This window comes from Sinocyclocheilus anshuiensis, unplaced genomic scaffold (assembly GCF_001515605.1).
Source record: "Sinocyclocheilus anshuiensis isolate Anshui unplaced genomic scaffold, SAMN03320099.WGS_v1.1 scaffold329, whole genome shotgun sequence".
In the NCBI taxonomy this organism is placed as follows: domain Eukaryota; kingdom Metazoa; phylum Chordata; class Actinopteri; order Cypriniformes; family Cyprinidae; genus Sinocyclocheilus; species Sinocyclocheilus anshuiensis.
This window is the reverse complement of record NW_015540881.1, coordinates 381125-399858: the sequence shown is the minus strand read 5'-3', so window position 1 is coordinate 399858 and position 18734 is coordinate 381125. Positions and strand designations below refer to the sequence as shown.

General features: G+C 35.9%; 3 protein-coding genes across 5 annotated transcripts in view; 2 read left to right on the top strand and 1 right to left on the bottom strand.

The window, feature by feature from the left end:
• Window positions 1-2138: 2138 nt before the first annotated feature.
• On the bottom strand, window positions 2139-7922 carry LOC107688441 (polycomb complex protein BMI-1-B). 3 transcript variants are annotated; one of them, XM_016486108.1, is made up of 11 exons: window positions 7554-7922; window positions 6833-6941; window positions 4769-4900; window positions 4538-4634; window positions 4293-4348; window positions 4117-4164; window positions 3914-4022; window positions 3669-3711; window positions 3459-3557; window positions 3249-3329; window positions 2139-3154 (listed from the first exon to the last, which is right to left on the bottom strand). In XM_016486108.1, exons 3-11 carry the CDS (start codon window positions 4884-4886, stop codon window positions 2825-2827), a joined length of 981 nt encoding a protein of 326 aa, XP_016341594.1. In that variant the 5' UTR covers window positions 4887-4900; window positions 6833-6941; window positions 7554-7922; the 3' UTR covers window positions 2139-2824. The 3 variants fall into 3 exon arrangements, with proteins under 3 accessions (XP_016341594.1, XP_016341595.1, XP_016341593.1); XM_016486109.1 differs by lacking the exons at window positions 6833-6941; window positions 7554-7922 and adding an exon at window positions 5529-5798; XM_016486107.1 differs by lacking the exon at window positions 6833-6941 and having other exon boundaries at window positions 2140-3154.
• Window positions 7923-12671: 4749 nt separating this feature from the next.
• dnajc1 (DnaJ (Hsp40) homolog, subfamily C, member 1) overlaps window positions 12672-18734 on the top strand; it is a 7896-nt gene continuing 1833 nt past the window's right edge. Inside the window, exons 1-9 of the mRNA XM_016486101.1 lie at window positions 12672-12998; window positions 14030-14131; window positions 14265-14311; window positions 14831-14996; window positions 15442-15539; window positions 16312-16402; window positions 16500-16590; window positions 16723-16886; window positions 16970-17089. Of these exons, the coding sequence (XP_016341587.1) occupies window positions 12846-12998; window positions 14030-14131; window positions 14265-14311; window positions 14831-14996; window positions 15442-15539; window positions 16312-16402; window positions 16500-16590; window positions 16723-16886; window positions 16970-17089 (1032 nt within the window). The 5' untranslated portion in view covers window positions 12672-12845. The remainder of the gene's footprint in view (window positions 12999-14029; window positions 14132-14264; window positions 14312-14830; window positions 14997-15441; window positions 15540-16311; window positions 16403-16499; window positions 16591-16722; window positions 16887-16969; window positions 17090-18734) is intronic.
• Window positions 15833-18734, top strand: part of LOC107688439 (vasoactive intestinal polypeptide receptor-like) — a 44442-nt gene continuing 41540 nt past the window's right edge. Inside the window, exon 1 of the mRNA XM_016486105.1 lies at window positions 15833-15845. The gene's annotated coding sequence lies outside the window, so the exon portion shown is untranslated. The remainder of the gene's footprint in view (window positions 15846-18734) is intronic.

The following is an 18734-nucleotide window of genomic DNA, read 5'->3' as shown; positions in this document are numbered from 1 at the left end:
CCTTTTAAATATGCTGTCAAAGGAAGATATTATCGGTTGTCAGTCTACTTGTCATAACTGTTATCTACGTCATGAAAGTGTGCAGCTCTTGTGTGTACGTGCTGTAGGCCTAAAATATTTAAAAGCACTCTGTCCCATAAGCATTGCTCAATAAAATGATGCATTGCTCCGCTTGATTAATGGTTGTAATATTTATGTATTATGGCAAAATCTTACTTTCAAAAAGCAGATCATTAAAAAATATAAAGTGCTTCCCCTAAAAGATTTACATTTGGATGTGTTCATCATTAAACCAATGGATAGACAAAATAATGGTTTATTAAATTTAAATTTAGCTATGTTTTTTTTTTTTTTATATGTAATTGGAACAGATTTTATTTGTTTCAAAATATAATGAAGACTCTCAAAGGCAACAATTTGCAAATATAGTGATGATCAGAGCATGTTGTTACATTTTATTTAAACTATAAGGCCTAATATTAATATCCATATCTTAACCTGCGTTACATGCTTACAACCAGAAGAGGGCGCGTCGTGCTGCCGTGAAATGACAATCAATATAGGCCAGCATCCACAAATCGTTTATGTGAGGCTCATATTTTAGGCGTGGTAATTTTTAATTAACCTTGTTGTATTAATGTGAAAGGTTTTGCGCAATCATTTCTATATCTTGAGTTTGAGTGCCATTAATTAATCAAGAAGAGCCTTTGAACTGCTCCGCCTAAAGATTATTCTTCATACATGTTTGCGATACATTTGTTGTTTCCATATGGTACTTCTATTTAGGTTCAAACCATTTTTCTTTTAGCTATTTTTTCAAAATAAGTATTGTCTTTAATTGACAAGGCAAACCCCAAAATGAACCACTTGAGCTCAACTACTCCAGAATAAATCGGTCCATTTTTAAACTGTTAATCGGTCCATTTTACTTCACCTCGGCTTTGCATTGCCACAGACTATCCACAGAAATCTGGATGAATTAGCAATGAAAAAAATCGCTTCGGCGTCAATTTATGTCTTTAAGACATTTTTAAAAAGCTAATGTATTTTACTTAACGAATAGCTATAGTATTTTACTGAACTTTTTGTTTATTTCTTTTTATACAAATATAATTCTTAACATTTAAAACGGAAGGTTTTAAATACATTTCGATATAGCCGTTTCAACACCGGCCAAGCAGCTACTGCCGCTAATTCTTACAGGGCACCTAATTTACGTGATTATTCAAGCATGCGCTTAGGACAATAGATAATTAATAGATAACGGTTTATTAATTCAGTTCTATTAAACACTGTGTTTATTCAGAGATCATTGGTTGGGCCTATTGAGTTTGCTCAAATTATTGCGATTGACGAGACGGTGGGCCTAAGAATTTATTTCTGCACTAGGCAACTAGATTTCTTAATATTTGTACATTTTCAGCGTGGTCCTGCGGTGTTTTGACATTTGTGTAAATGAGGTCGGCGAGAGCGATCTGACACGGACAAAAAAGACGAGCAACAAACTCTTTAAGAAACCACTTATTAGCAACTATTACAATTGTTGCGGCTGGACATAGCTAGACCTTTATCAAATCTTTAACTTTATGCAGTCAAAGCAAACGTATAGCAAAAGATAGCCGTTGCTAACCATTCTTAGTCGGCTATTTATTTATACATTTATTTTAGTCTTTAACGGGACTAGTCTTCTATAACTTGTATGTTTGTGGTTTGCACCCACACAGTCACTAGGCCGGTTGTTTGAACTATGTGTATGGAATATGCATGGAATCATATCTACTGATCACATAAAGACAGTAGTCAAAGTACACTTCCTGCTCTGAACAAAAATTACGAAAGAACACATTTCAGTTCATGGGAGCATATCATACGGCTGTTAGTCGTAAACTATTCGCCCACAAATTAAAAATGTCGCAGTTTGGACCATTACAATTGATTTTAGATTATTTATATATGTACAGCTAAAATAAAATAAAGTAGGTTAAGGTATCAAGCAGCTTCTTTGAAATAAGAACCGAATTTATCAAAGGTCAAAGTAGTTCTTGTCGCAGAATAGGCCTATTGTAAACAACGTAGCTAATGGTGGTTTTGTTTTATCAAGGCCACACAATGTATTTAGTAATAAACAAAAAGTAAAATGTTTATTCAGACAAATGTTTCATATTGTACAACAGTATATGATACATTGGCTTTAACAAATAACCGCTGAACATTAATTTGAAGCAAGAAAAACACCTGAACTTTAGGCTATTACGTATACGGAGTCTTCTATCTATTCTCGTGTGATAAATCGAGAAAAAAAACGATTATCTCTCAACTTGGCCAGCGTGTAGGCCTACGTAGCAGATTTTTTTTTAATGACACTTTCTGGGTTTATCCAAGACAATACTGACGCTGAATTTCTGCCCTTTGCAAATTTAGTTTGGCGTTACACATATCACCCGAATAAAATCAATACAATCTGGATAATCAAAACATTGCGTGTGCCTCCATATGTTTTATTGAAGACTTAATGGACAAGGAAATGATTTATATACATTGATGTTCTAATCTAAAATGAACAAGACATTGTTTATAAAAACACCTAGATACATTCTCCTTCTTGCTGAGTTTCCCTCCAGTACTCTTCACAATATTAGTTATGCCATAGTAATTAATACAAAATATAACACAAACAATGCTGTGTTACAAAGTTTTCACACATGGTGAAAAAACAAATATATTTAAAAATGATATAAAAAATTGAAGCGGTGGTTTATAAAGAAAGCATCTACATCACAGCTCTGTTTGCAAGGGGTTGATGGCTTTGGCATCCATAAGCAAGTCACCCAAGAGAGTTGGAGCCATTATGAGAAGTTTTGCAGACTTTGCTGCTGAAAGGACTTTGGCCATTGTGGCCCACTTTGGCAGAGACTCCGTTAACGGTGGAGATATGGGGGAAGCTGGGATGTGAAGACTGAACAGGAGTGCTTGGGCTGGGCAGAGAGGAGGATGTGGATGGGGCGGCAGCAGCAGTCGGGCTGTTTGGTTTGTCACTGCTGGAATCGCTTTCTATATCAGGCCTTCTGCCACCGGTCATATCATCCTTTGGACTGCTCAACTTCATTTTTTTGCAACCAGGCCGAACTCTGTACTTCAATGGCAAGGGCCCGTTCTGGAAAATATCAACATGTTATTATCTTTGCAATTGGACTAAAATATAAAAGCACAGTTTCATGTGTTAAATATATCAGATTTAATACTCCTACCCTTCTCCATGTGTAGATATAAGCAATATCCATAAGAGTATAATAATCTTTCAAAGGCTCATCTTCATACAGAACTTCAATCTGAAAGAAAAATAGAATCTCAACTAAATCTTATCTTATATTGACAAATTCTTCAAAAGTGCAAAATGTGCGCTTTTACATCAAAAACATGGCCACAAGTAAGACAAACAAGTTTAGAGAGGAGATTACCTGAAAGGTACATGGTATATCCATTTTACTTCGGAGAAATTTTCTGAGAAGCATTACTGTCATAGCTGCAGGGCATTGTAAGTACCGCTTCACATTCACCTAGAAAAATTAGATCATTACAAAAATTCAGTACGTAGTCCACTATAACCCTTTAAAACTGACTTCATGAAACAAGTTCTAAAATATTTAATTTATTCAGAAATTAATTACCTCTTTTGTGGTTTCTTTTTCTTCTCCATCTTTACTGTCAATCCTGATCATTTTAAGAGAAAATAATAAATGCAATGTCGAACTACAAAACTATAAATGTCACATCTGAGGTAGCCTGCTACATTTACATGCCTTTTACTAATGATTATTTCATTATTAATTTCATAAGCAACATGAAAGTGATCACTGAGTGATGATAATTAAAAATTACACTCCACAAGGAGCTTATACTGAACTGAACCTACTTGTTCTGATCAAAAAACTCAATGGACAGACTGATGATCTCATCATCAGCGATGATTCTCTTGTCTTCATCTGCCACTTCTCCTCTGTCCTCATTAGAACCATTAGTAGCTGAAGGACAGAGAAATAATTACAACTTCTAGATTAAAAAAAAACAAGAGTGCTTATGAATTAAAATATCACAATTATTATCTTAACATTTTACCATCAACTGGATGCTCTGCATAAAAATCTCTCCTTCGTTTCATCTCATCTGAGTAACAAAGGCACAATACATCACTATTGATTTAAGAATGTTTTAACACATAAATAATAAATAAACAAATAAATACTAAATAAACATAATTAAAATGAAAACTTGAAAAAAAAAAAAAAACTTACTTTTGAACAGACCAGGCACCAGCTTGTAAACAATGTCCTGAAGGGTCTTATCTGACCTGAAATGTACAACCATTTTTGAGGGGTATACAAACTAAGCCTTCTTTGATGTACAGAAATGTAAAGCTTTAATGTATTTTCTGGATGAACAAGCAACATGGATGTTTATTAAAAGTATTTCAAAAATATGGTATCAAAAAAATAGGCTATTTAATTAAAATAGGCTAGGTATTCTCCCCAGCCATTACCTGATATTGAGGAGAGGTTTTGTTTTATGAACTTGGACATCACAAATAGGACAATATTTGCTGGTCTCCAGATACCTCACAATGCACATTTTGCAGACTGTGAAAACAACAGACGACAAATGACAAAATACCGTTTGAGCCGGCTTAAAAGACAGCCCAGTTTGAACGCCCAACAAAGAAACGAATTAACGGTAAATAAGAATTAAATAATAGAGATTATGACAGACTTACATGAATGCAAACATTCGACAATGGTGGTCGCGTCAATGAAGTATCCTCCACATAAAACGCACATCAAATGAGGATTTAGCTCCGTTATCTTGATTCTCGTTGTTCTGTGCATTGTCATGAGAGTTCGCAAACCTGATAACAACAACAACAACAAAAAAGACATTCATTAATATTTAGTCACACTTACAAAAAATAAAGTCGGGTTATTAAGGTTAGATGGTCCAGTTTTAGGCTACTTGAAGCGGACAAAAATGCGACAAAGCCAGACAAAATACATCTAATGTTAGGCTTTTTACGTGTAATCCGTTAATAGGCTACAATGAACTAGTGTTATTCTAAATTCATTAAGCCTTCGGTTAAACTCGTTGGTGTTTCAGGACAAAGTCCAAGCACAAGTTAAATCGGTTTTCTTTTATTTGCGCGGATGCGTACAGGTGAGAGTGAAAGCCAAATGCCCACATGTACAGTTGCTATGACGACGGGTTGTAATTGGCATTGTGCCAGTCGAAACGGAACCGCATACCTCAGATTCAAAGATGGACCGGATTATTACAAATGACCATAAATTCAACCAATTAACGGTAAAACGCCACCACTTCCTCTCGACAACGGTGTTTCTCTCTAAAAAGCATGCGGCTACTTGAACGTGGCTGCCATTTTGATACAGAAAGCCCCGAGTCCAAGCGAGTTCGCTCGCAAGAGGCTGCGCCCTGAGCACCACACACTATTGTTTAAGAAGCGGTTAGTAGGCTACTATTACCTGTTAAACACGTCGTACAACCATCATTTTAGCACGTTTCGCTGCCAAATGTGAAAGAGAAAATAACTGGTGCTCTTCCCTGCCTTGCCGACGTCTTCAATGAGGAACACAGTCAACCGAAGCTCGAGAGCTCGCATCTGTGATCCCGCTATCTCTCGACTGCGACATCGGTATGTGTGGGTAACGTTAGTTCAACGCCAAATTTTCAAATATCAATATCCTGTAACTGCTAATGTTCACTTATACACCGTTCTCAATGAAGTGCTCGGAATTCAACGCATTGCCGTCAAATAAAATTAGACTCTCTTGACACAGTTCAACCTTTAAATAACGTTAGTTGCTCAGTAATTGAGAAATATGTTTGATAGACCTATATAAAAGACATGGCCTACAATAATATAATAAAATAACTCAATAGCGAACTTAATAGGCTACCATTAAAAAGGTGCAGAACAACGCAGTTGTCAGTGATAAAAAAAACTATTCAAAACACTGTAAAAAAGTATTTCTGTAGCCTACTTTTCCTTCTTTATTAAGTAGGCTAACAGCTGTCGGAAGTTAGATTGAATAATTTTACATAGGCTAAGTGAATTTGTTGATCAGTGATTACAGAAACAAGCTGGCCAAGTTTCCAGCAGAGGCGGAAAAAACAGGTGTGCTATGGTTTGGAACTGGCTGGCCTAAGGAAAGCCATTTCTCAAGCTTGTCCAATAATGAAAACTCATAAGACCAATCTATGTGGTTTAGTAATGATATTCAGATTACACTATGATTCGTATCTGATAGCACATTTAACACTCTGGAAACGGAACTGTTGTCTTTTCTGTGAAGAAAGAAGAGGTCTAGGTCAAGGAAAGACTGCAGTTACAGTAAATCTCAATACTGCAGATAAGTCATATCTTGATATTCAGGACTACTATGATGTGTCTTTTTCCTTTTATTTTTTGAAAGATGATTGCAAGCAAGCATTTTATGATTTGACTATGAAACATTTGCTGTGTGGCAAAATGTGTAGAAAATATATAGCCTATAAGATTAATAAATAAATCAGTGAGGCACGGCATGGTGAAAAGGTCAGATGGGAAAACAAAAGAGAACTAGGTTAACAACCGATGTTAGACTATATTTACATTATCTAATTTCTTGGATGGAGTTATCAACAATATTTTTATGAACTATGACTGAGCGGGGGTGAATCACATTCAGTTAACAACTGACTGATTAATAAAGACAATATTGTATATATTAAACTAACGAAAAATAAAAAAAAAAATAAAATCTTAGAATTAGGACTCTTGTCCTACCTTGTCCAAAAAGAAAAAAAAGGTTCGGTTCAGTCTGACGTGTGCTGGTCCAACCCAGTCTCACGGCAGTTGCATAGAATCGAGACAGTGTTTGTGTTATTTTTAAAAGCTAAATACAAAACACAGAAGCCAAGTTACATTCAGTGACAAATAAACAATTAATGAACAAGCTCGAAAACATTTAAAATAGGCTATAAGTTAACAGCCTCAAAACAATGTTCTGGTTTCGTGTGGTTCAGCTTAGAAGAGGTACCCGCAAATACGCACATGAATTTAAGTTAATCAAATTAATCGACGATATTAAAACACGGTAAAGTTAATTTTTCCTAAATATACAATCTCTAGACTACTCAACTCTATAAAATAAGAGATCTAATGTTTGATTTTCGAGCGTGGAGAAATGGATGAAAGTGGTCACCCGATAACACCTGCCCCAACTCGCCTGTTCTTTAGCGCGCGCCGAATTTTAAGATGAAAAACAACACATGAAGAGAACATATATATATATATTTCAGTTTTATAAAGATGGCATACTCATTAACATGTATACTGTGTTCAAATATGTCACCGGTTGCGTTTCATGAGAAATGTGACAAAACTGAAATGAAAATCGTACGTATGAGAAACACTCATATAGCCTACAAGAGGCAACATTGTTACTCTCTTGTCTCATAAGAGAGAAAATAAAACAAAAGCGTAAAAAACATTAAAGCGTACATACCCGGTATATTTCGCGATGGTTTCTTAGCTTTGTTGTGGTAGACAATGAAACTTGAGAGTCGATCAGCAAAAAATGAATGCTACCGAAGCGGCCATCTTGGAATGAGCTGCAGACGCTGTCAATTGCTCTAACGTTTCACCGCCGTGTTCATTGTGGCCTTCTTGCGCAGTTGCACATAGGTTAACGTAGCTCACTCTTCGCCGACTCTTTCCGATTTGATTTACAGATAAATCCACAGATTCCGGTCATAGATGGTAAATTCCAGAGGCGCAGTTGTCCTGCACGGCGATCTGAAAAACACAGTGCCTGATGGTTCAGTGCAAACTGACACAATCCCCAAAATGGCTTAGTTCGACCGCCCCACTCCATCACGTGATCTCATTCTTTACGGGTAGCCTGGGAATTAGTAGTGGGGTATATACCATCAATAGGGTACCACTCTGACGGATGTCTTTGTCAAACATCACCACTTCTGAAGAGGAAAATCCCTCGCCAAGCCTCGCAGTTTGGTCGGAATGATTCTTAGACTATAAGCAATGAAGAACTTTTAGAAAAGCAACATTTCTCTTTATTTTCACAAAAATTGCATGTAGTGCTAAATGCCCAAATGCAGAACAAGCAGAAGGGTTATTTTGAATAAGTCAGAATTAGGCTGCATTTAAAAATGGCACAAGGCAAGCGGAATATGGCAAGACGCTCTAAATGCTTTCTCTGTCTTTCAATTCACGCTGATTTTTATATTTTGTTCCCAAGTAAGATTTATGTTTTATTGGCCAACATGTTCATAGAGCATTATGCAACTTATGCAGAATATACGCATTTAACTTCAATGACCTGCCTTTAGCTATAAATGTAGCCTATCAACACGTAAAGCAAAAAAAATATATATATATTTTTACATTCCTAACTTTTGCTCAGTTTTTTAGACTGTACTTAAAATGTGGTATTAAAATGCTTTCTGGTAAGAGGTAACAATCAGTTAGGCTATCTACACTCGCCTGCACGTCATGATAAAGCAGTTGCTTTTATTCACACTCACTTTCTCAGTGGTTACAGTGAAGAAACGTTGGGTGGTGAAATTTTACTCTCAGTGCACAGATATCTTAACGATTTGTTTCTAAATGTCATGCCGTAGAAGAGGCGAATATGTATCCTTTACAGCAATATTTTTTCCAAATACAATATGTAGCCTGTGTAGGCTACACAGAAGTCACACTGAACCCTTGTCTCAAAATATGGCGTTCTAAGCCAAGCAATTTTTAGTAAATTGCCATTATGGCTACTTAATTGACCCGACTTGAATGTTGGGTTTATACAGCGTTTTTTTTTTCTTTCTTTCTTTTTTTCACTTTTCTTGTTTACAAATTTCAGAAACCGTTCACAAATTTTTGCATTTACCTTGATGGCGTTCTTATAGTGTAACAGGTCAAGTTACATATAATTTTTCAGTGATTATTAGATAATCAGTGAAATTGTGCGCGCGCTGGTGCTCGTGTGGTAGGTTGGAGTTGTTCTCTGTAGCGCTGGACGGTAGTCTCCCTCGTTTAGGGCACTGCGTTCAGCTGCAAACCACACGCGCAGTCTGCCTGCCATGACGTCAGCTGCTCTAATACAGGCACTTCAGCGAAAACAAAGAAGCTCAGCATGCTGGCGGAAACCCGAAGCACTTTAGCGTTAACCGTACCGGGTTCTGCAAAACCTTAAAGCTCCTACAGTTACCATCTACTGTACCAGTTTCACTCGTAATTTATGGCTACAATAAAAACATGCCATTAGCTCCGCGCATTAATCGAATTGATCAAGGTATACGCCAATCGTAGGCCAATTTCAGAGACTAGTGTCATTTTCTGACAAATATACCGATTATATCTATACCTATTTATTTCTTCCGACTACAGATGTGACTCATCAAAATGGCCGAATCTCAGTCGCCTAGCGGGTGTTAATGCAGCACGGAATCTTGAGCAACAACTCGAGAGATAGATAGCCTAATGCCCTCCTCTTCCAACAACTGTAAAGTTATTGACAACTCCATAGCGTCTATGCATCATGGAAAACTACTCCAGTATTAAATACATTTGTGAAGAATAAATGCTTTCCACAGTTTCGTATTCCTTGCTTGATTAAATGTTGACCCGAATCTTATTTAGCCTACACATCAATAGGCTAACCATTTTAAAGCACGGGCTCTTTTTTCTTGTCATTTATTCGATCATTCTTAAGACCTTATATGAAGACGATTTAAAGCGATTTATTATAACATATATAAATGGCAAATAAAACGAGAAGATCTCTCAAAAATGACCATGCTCAGTGACTGCGTTTCCTCTTTTGTCTTACCGGTTGGGTTAAACTTTAATGACACTATTGATTATTGATTGTTTACTGATTCCACAAAATTGATTTGTGGACTGAATGGGAGCTGGAGGTCAGGACTCACAGATACAACCGCTTTGAGTTTGTGTTTAGTTATGTCTTTGATGGTCTTAAATCGAATGATGACGAGTTCATGAATAAAAATTAATATTGTTCCATTATGATATTATAAGCACACGAATGAAACAACGTGTGGAGAAAAAAATATCAGTAACCTATAGCCTATGTTAATATTACTGGTTTAATCATTCATAGAAATGTAACTTTACATTTATTGTCGGGTAGCATGTATGTTAAGTCAATGAGCTTGTTTGCATTTTTTCCTTATAAACAACACCGTATCGCTCACTCGTCCTTTTTTCAGTGTTAAGACATTAATAAATTGTTTTTATTTTATATGACGTGTGCCTTATCTTATCAGCTCAACATGTTTTAATAAGTAGCTACTCTGCTCATAAATAATATAATTTTGTTCTTCCTTTTCGATACTGACATTCTGTTTAGAAATAAAAAAAATCAAATAGGCTATAACTGATTAGATTTGTTTAATGGGATTGACTAAATGGAGTGGAAAATAGAAGTGCAATCTTCCAAGTGTAAATACAGAATTAGAAAGTGTAAAAAAGTTGTAATTATGATGCATTTAAAATATATAACTCACACAAACGCACAAGTAAAACAAATATATTTATTCATAAAAAATACTTTTACTTAGGCTATAAAAAACAAGTTATAAAAAAAACAATAAAATGGAAATCAGACTAATTGTAGGCCTAACTGTTAACAGATCGCCAAAATTAACCACAATGGGCTAAGGACAGTATAATCTTGTGAAAATAACTTTTTTTATTTCCTATTTATTTAGAGCCGGTAAATTTGGCTTTTGCGCTTTATTGATTTACTTAACATTTTAGGCGGTGGCAAATGCATGCTGCATGCTTTCAGTAGTATTTAAATTAATATAGACTATTTTGTATGTATGCCTACATTGCAGCAATATTCCAAGACCTAATTAACTGTATCAAGTGGTTAAACCTCAAGCTGTTATTCTTTGGTTTAATTGCTCACAATAAAAAAAAAAAAGAAAGCCCAGCACTTTTCACAGCTTACGTCCCTAAAGTTGGTCTGTACCGACGCAAGGACAAGAGTTTAACAAACAAAGAAATTGGCTAAATGAAAGATTTTCCATTAAAATGAAAGATTTTCCATTAAACTGAAAGACAATGGGGATGCAGCCTATTTTGTTTCAGAATTCCGTTGTTAGTTAAATAAGGCTAACCCGTGACACAGACTAGAATAGGCTAGAGGCTATTTATGTCCTTAACCAAGCCCAAAGACGCCCTCGTGAGTTTCTCATTTATAGAAGTGTAAATGTGATTCTTCACCTTTTTAAAGTTTTCTCAAAATAATGTCACAGAATTAAACATGGTTGCATAAGCCTATGTCCTAATAACGACCAAATCAAAGCTAGGAAACAATTAACCTCCGTTAATTAAAAAAAATTATATAAATGATAATATACTAATCATACATAAATTATAGAAAAATAAGACAATTTTTTTTCCCAATACTTGTATTTATTGTAGACCATATGTAGGCTACCAGTGACCGCAAATGGCTGATACAATTAAATCTGCTTATATTAAATTAATTATTTCGTAGGCCTGCGTTTTAACAGTAGATTTGGTTTAGTTCTCCCTATACTTTTAAAGATATGAAGTTTAGGCTAACTGTGAGCTTTCTCTGTCTAGCTATCTCAAAGTTTTGACTGTCTGATCTTTCAATATTTTCACTCAAATATTTCCTTTGTCACAAATCAAACTTTGTCGAGAAAAACCCGATATCATGTAATGAGTCGCGCTTAATATTACGCCACCACTGGATTGTTCACTCGAATACAGGCCTATTGCTGCCAGTATGAGAGTTAATCAGATGAACTTTTATCAGAACTTCATGCTTGCTGTCGAAAAGAAACGGGACTAGCCCTGGTTATGTGACCATCTTTTTAGACTGAGAACAGAGACGGTCGATGAATAATTGAAACTGTTTTGGTAGAATGGCAGAAAAACCCGATATCATGTAATGAGTCGCGCTTAATATTACGCCACCACTGGATTGTTCACTCGAATACAGGCCTATTGCTGCCAGTATGAGAGTTAATCAGATGAACTTTTATCAGAACTTCATGCTTGCTGTCGAAAAGAAACGGGACTAGCCCTGGTTATGTGACCATCTTTTTAGACTGAGAACAGAGACGGTCGATGAATAATTGAAACTGTTTTGGTAGAATGTCAATGTCGCAAAATTGACCAACGATGAAAGGAGGTTAGGTTAATACTAAAGAGAAGTACAAACAACGCTACAAGGGAGGAATCATTTTTTCTCTCTCCAATCAAAACAAAACAAACAAAAAAAACAATCTGTTCTAAAAGATAGTAGCTACGGTTCTACTGATGACATTACTTCTTTTACAAGAGATTAAAATAAAAAAAGACAAAAGATAGGCTAGATAATGTCATTACAGATGTGGAAAAGGCTGTAACGAGGCCATATCAGCTTATTTATTAATTTGAAACAAAAAAATGCTACCTATCTATCAGGACACATAATGCACATAATACTTGATTAATAGTATTATGAAATATAATCGATACCTCTAAAACGGAGTCCTGAAAGTCCCCTGGTAAGGTGTATATGACGCACCATGTCACTACCAAAGCTTTCATGCTTATTGGCTCGCGCTGTGGCGGCTACATGTAAAACATGTGTAGCCTACGTAGAGCAGGCTGACTGAGCGATGGGCCCGTTTGAGCCAAAGGACGGGAAGTTATGCTAAATTTGCCTCAAAACCAAGATTGTCCGAATGGGTAGTAGGTAGTAAACCTTCTGAAACATATAAAAACAATTTTTTAAGCAATGGCTTTGCCCGAGATCCTTACGTTAGTGTTGTTCTCCGGGCTGATCGTTATTCAGCCTTTGCCAACATTAGCATGGGACGCAGACCTGGAGCTTTTTGACCTAGTGGAGGAAATCCCCCAAACCTTCTATGAGTTCCTGTCGGTTAATCAGGTAAGAGCAATTTGATGTAATTCAGAAATTTGTCACGCGTGCCTTTGACTCGGTCATTCAAACGGTGTCGGTAAATGTGATATGCACTTAACTTTAACATATAACGTTAGCAGCTGCCGACGTAAATTTATCGCAGGGTCGCCTACAGTGCGTTTAGAGATTGCATTCTTATCAAAGCAACTCGAGCCGTTAGCTGAATAGCTTTCTTTAGCCCCACTATTGTGTCTCCCGACTCGTGGTGAACGGACTCTGCCTCCTACGGAACCTGGACGGCGGTGGCCACTGACAAAGAAACCTCCCGGCTGTGGGCCTGCACAACATAACATGACGTGTCATTACTTAGCTCAAAAATGAATGTTTTACAGTTTTGCTGTAATTTCACTATTCGGTTGCTAAGTCATATTTGATGCGTCGAAGAGCCCATCCTTTTATAATCATAATCGCTATTCGTAAAAACTAACATTTTGTTACACTTTACTTCCTACAGCGTCAACCGTTAGTCAGGCATATATATACCTTGCAGAAATTTGCTATCAATGCATTTCAGAAGAAATGCTAATTCTGTGCTAAAAAAGATTGTAGCTCGTTTTGGAACATGCTAGCTAGTTTCCAGCTAGTCTAAGATGGTTGTCAGCTAGTCCAAGATGGTTGTCAGCTAGTCCAGACTGGTAAACCAGCTACTGTGCTCCAGAAACCAGCTTAACCTTACTGGTATGATCAGCTGGTATCTGGTTTGTTGCTAGTCCAAAATAGTCTACCAGTTACAGCTGCCAGTGTGAGTTGTATATTACAGTTGACAACATTGACAGTATGTTTGTTGTGAGAAACTATAAAGGTGACAAGACATTCTGCAGCTGTTATTGCTGTTATTTCATTTAGCCTGAAACGCCAAAGAGTCCAAACACACAGTCTATGACTGTTTTCATTTTTGAACAAACACTCACTGCAGCGAAGTCTCAGAGTATAAGCGTTCATGACTGTCTGTCAATTAAATGTTTTGATGTTTATGTTCTTGATTCTGTTTCTAACAGGATGCATCCTCATCTGAGATCAGGAAGGCATATAGAAAGCTCTCTCTTACATTACACCCTGATAAAAACAAAGATGAAAATGCTGAAAACCAGTTTCGACAAGTAGGTGTTTTGTTAAGCTTGAATGAAAGTTCTCTTTGGCTTAATTTAGATCATGTTAATTGTTGCTTCTATACTTACCTTTTGGAATTCAGTGTATTACAATTAAAATATCTTCTCTGTTATCTCTTACTAGTTAGTTGCCATCTACGAAGTCCTCAAGGATGAGGAAAGAAGACAAAGGTGAGGTATTGTCATGATTTGCTTGTGGACTTTTTTTTTAAAATCCTAGACCAGCTGTTCTCAAGCTTTTTGACTTGAAGGCCTACACACACATTACACACTACTTGTTGTCCAACACGCTATTTAAAGATGTTTCTGCTATAATTATGGTGTTATAGATTCTATTTGTTTGTTTTTAATTAAAAAAAATAGTTACTGAGATTTGTTGTATGTTTGTGTTTATTATTCTTCTTATCATTTTAAAGTAAATTTTTCAATATAAATAATTTGAAGGCATCCTGACAGTTGCTAAGGCCTCCTGGTTAAGCACCACTATCCTAGTATAGCAGTGAAAAGTGTTTCTTAAACAAATTCTTAGAGGTTCTTAAATAGTGATGAAATATTATCTTTAATAATTTATTGACATTATGCCCTTGAGTAAGATCCCTAATCACTGTTTGTACCAGTGTGATTATGACTCGGGTCTTTGAACTGAATGTTACAATTGCTTTTAACAATAGTTTATTACTACACTCACAGATATGATGACATCCTGGTTAATGGGCTGCCGGACTGGAGGCAGCCTGTCTTCTACTATCGACGTGTTAGGAAGATGAGTAATGGAGAGTTGGGCTTCCTCCTCTTCCTCATTCTGACAGTGTGTCACTATGCAGTTATATGGTCCATCTACCTAGAGAAGCAGTTGGTAAGTGCTGAATTGTTGTATAGCGCAGTTGTGGTCTTGTAATACTTCTGTATCTCGCCTACTAGCATCATGTTTAGCGGCATGAAACTGTCAAGTCGATGTCCCTATGATAACAGACTGGAGTGCAATTCATTTAAGAACTTTGTGCAAGTATACTGCAACAATGGTGCTGTGAACTTCACGTACTTTTTAAAATCCAGCATTTAATTGATCCTGATGAGCGTTCATTTTCACAGTTATAAACATGACAGTTTTCTTCTGTAAGGAGGTTTGGCATTACAGCAGCTTTGTTTTCAACCGGACCGTTAAAGAACACGACGCACTCGTCTCCTGGAAATCCAGTAGAATGCAACTAATTAGATGACGACTTTGAAAATCCCAAAATGTTTCCCATTCCCATTCTGTAGGGGTTATGTCTGAGCTGCTATGTCTTGATTCTTCTCAGGATGAACTTCTGAGCAAGAAGAAGAAGGAGAAGAAAAAGAAGCAAAGCAGTAAGATAACAGATGAGATTAAGTCCTTGGCACAGGACAAAAATGAGAGGTAACCTAATAACCAGGGTTTTTGTGCATCTTAAAAAGTCTAAATTCACGTTTTCCTAAATTAATGCCATAAAAAGGAGTAAGAAAAACAGAGAAAGATATTCACTTATCTCATATTATCTTTGTTTTTTGTTTTGTTTTTTTCAATACAAATATCTAAGTATCCTTAAGCCAATATGTGTTTATTTGAGGTGCAAAATAAATATATAAAAACTTGTTTTCTCTTAAATTAAGTTGATATTTGTTCTTGTTTTGATAATAAACTTGCTTAATTTTGATAAATTTCTCAGAAAACTTCTGATCTTGTGTCATTTTACTTAAGTAAGTGTATCTTGATTTAAGAATCTTTTGAACTGGAAAAACCAGACAAAAATACTGAGAAAGAACATCACTTTTTTTTTGCAGGTACAGTAAAAGTTATGGTTGTTTCATTGTTCTAGTGTTTGGGAGCAAGCTATTTATTATTAACATTATTAAGCTGCTTTTTTGTGTGAAATTAATGAAAAAGTAATGGAGATCTGTTGGAAGTTTTATTTTTAAACTTTCAAGTGTTATTATTACAACTTATTGGGTGTTCCCTACACATTTACATTTTGAGAACATTGACATACTGTTGCCTTTAAATTATTCCTTAAAATTTCTTTACTTGGTTTTAAAAAGATCTTTAAAAAGTTTCTGCATAAAACCTGCAGAAACCATGAATAAAACTAGATGCTTTTTTGTAAACAAAGAAATGTTGACATTGGTACTCAGACTTACTTTCTTTTTTGTAGATCTGACAGGCCACACTGGCATGACATTTTGCCTTTCAAATTAAGCATCTGGTTGTACTATTCAGTGAAGTCTCTCCCTCATATCATACAGGTACTTTTCCTCCAGATTTTATGTTTTTGAGATGGTGTTTTCAAAATTGACACTCCCAGGCTAAAGCTGTAGCCATGACCATATGTTGTGTTTTTAGGATGTGAAGCAGTATTATAAAGATTATAAGGAAATGAAAGAAAAAGAGAAGGAGGAGGCAGAGGCTCTGGCAGAACAGGAAATGCAGCAGAGTAAGATCACGATCACACACAGTTATACATTACACTCTGACCTCTGCACATATAGCCGTACACATTATTGTGATTGAGTTGTGACTATGTGACCCTTAATAATACGTGTTACTGATGGATTTTGTTCCGCAGAAGAAAAACGGCCCAAGGTGAAGAAACCTAAAGTGGAGTTTCCAGTCTATGAACCCAATACAAATGCTGCTTTTGTGCCAATTTATGATCCGGGAACATCTATTGAAGATATTGAGGATCAGATGGATGACTGGTTAGAAGACAAAAAACAGCAGAAGAAGAAAGTAAGTGTTTGTCTCTGCTCAAAGGACATTGATTTAAATTGGAAGTATTGAATTAACCAATGGCTGGTTAATGATGATTGTAGGCTCAAGAGTGGATGGAGGAGGATCTCAGCCAGCTCTCCCGCTGCATGGCCAAGTTTCCTGGTGGAATGCCGGGCTGGTGGGAGAAGATTGCTCACGAGTTAGGCAGATCAGTGACTGAGGTAAATCTGTAATTAGTACGGTTAACTTGTGACTAGTAATTGACCCACAGCAGCTATAATGCTGATATATATTTGAACTGAACTGAATCAACGATGAACTTCTTTCAACTGAATAATGATTGTTTACTATTGTTTTTTTTAGAGCTGCTTTACAGTGGAATTAAATTCTGAAAAGAATTGAATCACTGTTTAAAAGCAGCTTTACAATCTGTGTTGTGCAGAGCGCTATATAGTTTAATTTTTATATTTATATATATATATATATATATATATACATATACACGCGCATGTGGATAGTAGCATTTCCTGACTGTTTTGTTCACAAGAAGAAAAATAAAACCATTTCAAAGTTTGGGTTCAGAAATAATTGTAATAAGCAAGAATCGATTAAACTGATCAAAAGTGACAGTGAGATTTCTATTTAAAATATATGCTGTCCATTTGAACTTTCTATTCATCAAAGAATCCAGAAATAAATGTATCATGGTTTCCACTAAAATATTAAGCAGCACAATTGTTTTCAACATTGATAATAAGAAATGTTTCTTGAGTAACAAATCAGCATATTAAGAGTAATTTCTGAAGGATCATGGGACACTAAGATTGTGATTGAGTTGTGACTATGTGACCCTTAATAATACGTGTTACTGATGGATTTTGTTCCGCAGAAGAAAAACGGCCCAAGGTGAAGAAACCTAAAGTGGAGTTTCCAGTCTATGAACCCAATACAAATGCTGCTTTTGTGCCAATTTATGATCCGGGAACATCTATTGAAGATATTGAGGATCAGATGGATGACTGGTTAGAAGACAAAAAACAGCAGAAGAAGAAAGTAAGTGTTTGTCTCTGCTCAACATACATTGATTTAAATTGGAAGTATTGAATTAACCGCTGGTTAATGATGATTGTAGGCTCAAGAGTGGATGGAGGAGGATCTCAGCCAGCTCTCCCGCTGCATGGCCAAGTTTCCTGGTGGAACGCCAGGCCGGTGGGAGAAGATTGCTCATGAGTTAGGCAGATCAGTGACTGAGGTAAATCTGTAATTAGTACGGTTAACTTGTGACTAGTAATTGACCCACAGCAGCTATAATGCTGATATATATTTGAACTGAACTGAATCAACGATGAACTTCTTTCAACTGAATAATGATTGTTTACTATTGTTTTTTTTAGAGCTGCTTTACAGTGGAATTAAATTCTGAAAAGAATTGAATCACTGTTTAAAAGCAGCTTTACAATCTGTGTTGTGCAGAGCGCTATATAAATAAAGGGCACTTGACTTGTTATATATAATGATCTTCTATAATAACAGAAATTTCAGTTTAAGAAATTTACTAAAATATTTTATTTAGTTTTATTTCATATTTAATCAGTGTTACACGTAACTACATAACACGCATAACTAAATCTTTTTTTTTTTTTTAAATGCATCTGTTTAATTTCTATATTTATATATATATATATATATATATATAGTATATTTATAATCAAAATCAGTCAGTAGGTTAGTTGTGTATAGGATTTTACTGATTTACTGTATAGGTTTTTACTGTTTTACTTCATTGTTGTATGCCTGTATTTATGTAACACCGTGGTCCTGTGAGGCACGACATTTCGTTCCACTGTATGTCCCCACATGCAGCAG

Excerpts from the sequence above, each read along its gene's own strand:
- LOC107688441 (XM_016486108.1), bottom strand. The coding sequence starts at position 4,886 with ATGACAATGCACAGAACAACGAGAATCAAGATAACGGAGCTAAATCCT. Across the intron at positions 4,349-4,537 it reads AAACCTCTCCTCAATATCAG|GTCAGATAAGACCCTTCAGG; the intron begins GTAATGGCTGGG and ends TGTACATTTCAG. Across the intron at positions 4,023-4,116 it reads TGCAGAGCATCCAGTTGATG|CTACTAATGGTTCTAATGAG; the intron begins GTAAAATGTTAA and ends TCTGTCCTTCAG.